The following is a 4,954-nucleotide window of genomic DNA, read 5'->3' on the forward strand; positions in this document are numbered from 1 at the left end:
TAGATATTTGGAGATGCAAATTTATTACAAAAAAAAAGTTATCAACTTGGATGGTTTATAATAAACATGCACATCTAAATGGTATTTTCAATATTATTTTATGGTTTAAAGTTATCAACATTAGATTTTTATTGTTAATGACAAATGATAAAATCTGAATATTTATTTTGTAGTACTAATAATTAAAAAAATTCATTACTTACAAATTATTAGGTTTTTAACTTATAAAATTTATGTTTTTTTCAAGGTTAACCTTATAATTATAAGTTTAAAAATTATTAGTTTCAAAAATACAAATTATAAGTTTAAATGTTAAATTACCTAACAAATTTATTATTTTCCGCCTGTGTTACACGGCCACTATCCTAGTAGATATATAAAGAAGCATGTGCTGGTTGGTGTAGTCTTTTATGATCCATGTGACATCCATTGGCAAATATACGTGTACAACATTTTTAATGTTTTAACTTGTATAATATTGTTTCATTGTCTGTGTTTTTTAGCACCACTTATATTAGATTACACAAAAGCAATCAATCATCTTCCCCAAACCACCCTTCAAAAGTCTGCAAATTCCATTATCCCAATATATATATATATATAAACACAAACAAACATATAGATCTAGAGTGTGTATTCTTCTATAATGGATAAAAGCTGCCAAGAATCATCTTCAGCTACAAACCCAAACCCTAATCTTGAATCCACTAAAGATCACTACTTGAAACAAATCCATAAACTATCTCATTCAATCTCCAAGCCCCCAATTACAAAACCCTTTAAATTCCACCCGCCGCCGCCGGTGGTTGTAACCGAATCTCCGCCGTACAACCACCCATCGCAACAACCGCCGGTGTACAACGTCAGCAAGACGGACTTCCGGGACGTGGTTCAAAAGCTCACCGGATCTCCGGCACACGACCGGCCGGTGAAGCCACAGAGCTCAAGGCTACAGAGGGTTCGTCCGCCGCCGCTGGAACAAGTCTTCGCCTGTCAACGGCGGAACCACCAGCCGCTGTCGCCGCTGCCGCCGCTGCCGGCGGTGCATGCGGCGGCGGAGTCGCCGGTGTCGGCGTACATGCGGTGCTTTCAGACCAGCGTTGGTGGGTTTACTCAGGCTCCGCCGCCGGCGACGGCGATGTTGTCTCCGAGGTTTCCGTTGTTGTCTCCGACTGCTCCGGCGGCGAGTCCGAGATTGAAGTCTGTTTAATGGTTAATTAATTGGGGGAAATTAGTAAGGCTTAAATTAGGGGTTTTGGTTTTAATTTAATTGCTGGTCTATATACCATATATGTTACAAGATATTATTAATTAGTTAAATGTGTATCTTTATTATGTTTCAATTTGGGGGAAAGATCAGTATGCTATGCAAGAACACTTCAGAAATTTGTTTCTTTATGTTTTCATCAATCTATAGACATTTTTATGTTTCCAATGGATTTTTTTTACTATTATAGGTTATTTTTTCTTTTACATGTTAATGAATAACGAATAAACCTACGTGCTAAAATTGGTTTGCTAGAGCTATTGGTAGAGTTTAAACAAGGCGGGATAAGGTCAAAAGAAACTTCATTTGTAAAGCATAGAAAGATTGCTTATACTGAGATTAACTGGAGATTAAAAAACGAGTCGATTGGTAGAATTACGAGCTAGTTCGTGTTGCAACGTGCTATATATGCGTGGTACTTCTCACCGACTATTTTTAAGATTTGTGTGAGTTGATGTATCTTATCGTCTGCTTGCTCGTTGAACAATCTAAAAGGTAGGCTAAAAACACCATTAGATTTAGTTGTGGTCATTTTGGTTTAGGTTTGGATTTCAATATTTCTTTATCAAAGACATTATGAATGCTTTCTATCACTAGGGGTAAGAACTAAGAAGTATAGAATCAGAATCTGATCATGAACATTGATAGATTAGATTCATATTGTATAAAACTTTTTAACTTGATTTTCAAGATTTCTTGTTCACCTAGACTTGATGCTCAAGTTACGAACCTAAATCATTTCTTAAATCAAGGTGTTATACGAGTACTTGATAACCTAGACTTCTTGTACATTGCACTTTTGAAAGCTTCTTAAGTTGTAATACATTGCATTCCTACATTCAAAATCTAGAATTTAAGATTTGATGACCATCAGCAGCAATGGGATTATTTCAGGTTTAGTACTTAAGAATCTTGTTACCAGATTAAGGTTGGCAACATCATAGAAAATATAGCGAGCCTTGGAATATCCATGATAAGTTTCTATCAATAAGGGCACAATTTGTCACATTGACAGTACATTGATCAGTTTTTAAAAAAAGTAAGGACAAGATAAAAATAGACAAAGCAAAGCAGGAAGAACTACAAGAAGAAAACAAAAGCAAATTAATAGAAGGAAAAGGCAAAGATAACTATTTAATTCAACACACTTGAATAACAACAATAAGACGATCAAAGACTCTAAACAGTCTTTTCTTTTCTAATTTGAATAAATCCACGAAATCGGATCCGATGGTGTGAAAGTCATCATTCCTTTTGTTCCTCGCTTGGTTTGGCCGCCCCAGCTTCCTTAATCTCATCAGCCCCGTCATCCTGTTCCAATATTCATGTGTCAATAATCAACATTATATTCAATTCATTTGTCATGTTTGGATTACTTGCTTTTGATTATCTAATTCTGATTTTTTATATAACATAATCACATTCAAAACGCATGTCCAAACACTACATCATGCAACTCGTTTTCGACATGGTATGGATTATCAAACTATGAACATGAAAAGTTAAATTCAAGAAAGTGAAAAAAAAAAAAACTCAGTTTTTAGTCATACCTGCATATCAGATGTCCACAAAGTAAGATTATCGCGAAGAAGTTGCATGATCAAAGTGCTATCCTTGTATGAGTCTTCACCCAAAGTATCCAACTCAGCAATCGCTTCATCAAATGCCTGCAAGACAGAGTTAAAAAATCTTGTTAACTCTTATACCCGCACGGAACATAATCTTCCTGTTAACTCGTATTCCCAAACAGTACCTGTTTGGCAAGACCGCATGCACGATCTGGTGAGTTCAAAATCTCATAGTAAAACACTGAAAAGTTAAGAGCCAGTCCTAGACGGATCGGGTGTGTTGGGGCAAGTTCAGCGTTTGCAATATCCTGCAGAATCAAATCTTATATCACACATCAATAATATGACAAAACAATTGATGAAAGTAAGAATTATGTTAAATCTTAACCTTATCTATCAATTCCAAATGCATTGATTAAAAGTTAAAACATGATTGAATCAAAGATCACATAAATCAATAGCAAAACCAAAATTAAATAGGGGTGCAACGAGCTGAGCTGCTCGCGAGCAACTCAAACCCAGATCAACAAAAAGCTCGAAATGAGCCGAGCTTTTTCAAGCGTGAGCCTTAAATAAAGCTCGTATAGGTATTGATGCCAAAAAACCAAGATCGAGCTTTGTATGGGAAGCCGGCTTAGGCTTGTCAAGCGATAACAAGCCTTGCGTATTTTTATGTTTTGCCCAGACTTCTATGTATTAGTTTCACACCACACGGCAAAGCTCGAGTTGAGTTTCGGCTCGTTTAAGGTACTACACGAGCTCGACCCAAGCTTAGGCTTGTTTAAGGTTTTTTCTCCAAATAAATAAAAATAATTAAAAACATATATAAATTATTAATTAATAAATAATAAACAAACAAGCCCGAACCGAAGCCAAGCTCAAGCTTTAGAAAAAAAGCTCGAAACGAGCAAAACTCAAGGTTGAACCCTAGTAAGTCAAAATGATCAGTCGAGCTCGGTCTCAGCTTGTTTACACTTTACACCCCTAAAATTAATCATACTCGAAATCCTAAATAACATACACAAATCTACATAGATGAACTACGGTTAATTAACATACTTTTATATAACAAAGTAAACAATTGAATTTGTAAAGTGAATTACACCTAAAACATATATACTTTTATATAAGACAGAAACCTGAGCAGCCTTATAGGCATTAAGAGTAGTCTCGGCCGCCTCTTTGCGATCAGCAGCCGTCTTAAACTCGGCCAAATAGCGATGATAATCCCCCTTCATCTTCAAGTAAAACACCTTGGAATCACCGGAACTCGCCGACGGCACAAGCTTCGTATCCAGCAGCTTCAATATCCCGCCGCAAATGTCGGACAACTCCTTCTCGATCTTCGATCTGTAATCCTTGATCACGGTCACGTGGTCCTGGTTGCCACGCGACTCCTCCTTCTGTTCAATTGATGATATTATCCGCCACGAGGCACGGCGTGCGCCGATGACGTTCTTGTAGGCGACGGACAAGAGGTTGCGTTCCTCGACGGTGAGTTCTTCGGCGCCGGAGACTTTCTCCATGAATTCGACCATTTCTTCGTAGCGTTCGGCTTGCTCGGAGAGCTTGGCCATGTACACGTTCTCTTCACGCGCCGATGATGCCATGGCTTCGGTTGATTTGATCGGAGGGATGGGATTAGGGTTAGGTTTTGAAATTAGAGAGAGAATTGAGGAGAGAAGTAAGGAGTGGGAGAGGTGGAGAGAAACAGAAAGGGGATTTTTTTTATAACCTCTAAAATGATATTGGGTACCGTTACTTGTTAATATTTTCGGTACTGATATTTCTACGTAATAAAGTTTTTGAAAAAATTTAAGATTGATACCGGTTTAATACAAAGCTCATTCCAACTTAAAAGTAGGATGTTTATTTTCACTAATATTATTATTATATTAATAAAAATTTCTAAAAGGGTTGTTAAAATCGTTTAACGCTCCCTCGAAAAATTGAAAGATGCTTTGAAAATGTCTGTTTGATTTCGACACATTTTGTAAACGAGACGGTCGGCTTGGTTCGTTTTTTAAACGATCCAAGCACGAGCAAACCTACGCTCTGTTTGGTTTTTAAATTCTTACTCGGTTTAGTTCGACTCGTGAACAACCCGAATTTCAAAACT

The 4,954-nt window shown here is 37.0% G+C and overlaps 2 protein-coding genes across 2 annotated transcripts; one reads left to right on the forward strand and one right to left on the reverse strand.

The window, feature by feature from the left end:
- Positions 1-646: 646 nt before the first annotated feature.
- Positions 647-1,287, forward strand: LOC143534511 (VQ motif-containing protein 9-like). The gene has a single exon (XM_077028999.1). The coding sequence runs from the start codon at positions 647-649 to the stop codon at positions 1,208-1,210; it is 564 nt and encodes a 187-aa protein (XP_076885114.1). The 3' UTR covers positions 1,211-1,287.
- A 1,163-nt stretch (positions 1,288-2,450) lies between these two features.
- On the reverse strand, positions 2,451-4,452 carry LOC143534601 (14-3-3 protein 2-like). The gene is made up of 4 exons (XM_077029076.1): positions 3,975-4,452; positions 3,021-3,143; positions 2,818-2,934; positions 2,451-2,578 (listed from the first exon to the last, which is right to left on the reverse strand). The coding sequence occupies exons 1-4, from the start codon at positions 4,443-4,445 to the stop codon at positions 2,513-2,515; spliced, it is 777 nt and encodes a 258-aa protein (XP_076885191.1). The 5' UTR covers positions 4,446-4,452; the 3' UTR covers positions 2,451-2,512.
- Positions 4,453-4,954: the final 502 nt, after the last annotated feature.

Source organism: Bidens hawaiensis, unplaced genomic scaffold (assembly GCF_021521415.1).
Source record: "Bidens hawaiensis isolate Kalapana, Puna unplaced genomic scaffold, B.hawaiensis_p1.1 tig00000055_1, whole genome shotgun sequence".
In the NCBI taxonomy this organism is placed as follows: domain Eukaryota; kingdom Viridiplantae; phylum Streptophyta; class Magnoliopsida; order Asterales; family Asteraceae; genus Bidens; species Bidens hawaiensis.

Bases quoted from the DNA above. Each gene is read 5' to 3' on its own strand.
- LOC143534601 (XM_077029076.1), bottom strand. From the start codon at position 4,445: ATGGCATCATCGGCGCGTGAAGAGAACGTGTACATGGCCAAGCTCTCC. The intron at 3,144-3,974 runs GTTTCTGTCTTA...TTGATTCTGCAG, and splicing joins ATGCCTATAAGGCTGCTCAG to GATATTGCAAACGCTGAACT. The intron at 2,935-3,020 runs GTACTGTTTGGG...TCTGTCTTGCAG, and splicing joins CATGCGGTCTTGCCAAACAG to GCATTTGATGAAGCGATTGC.
- LOC143534511 (XM_077028999.1), top strand. From the start codon at position 647: ATGGATAAAAGCTGCCAAGAATCATCTTCAGCTACAAACCCAAACCCT.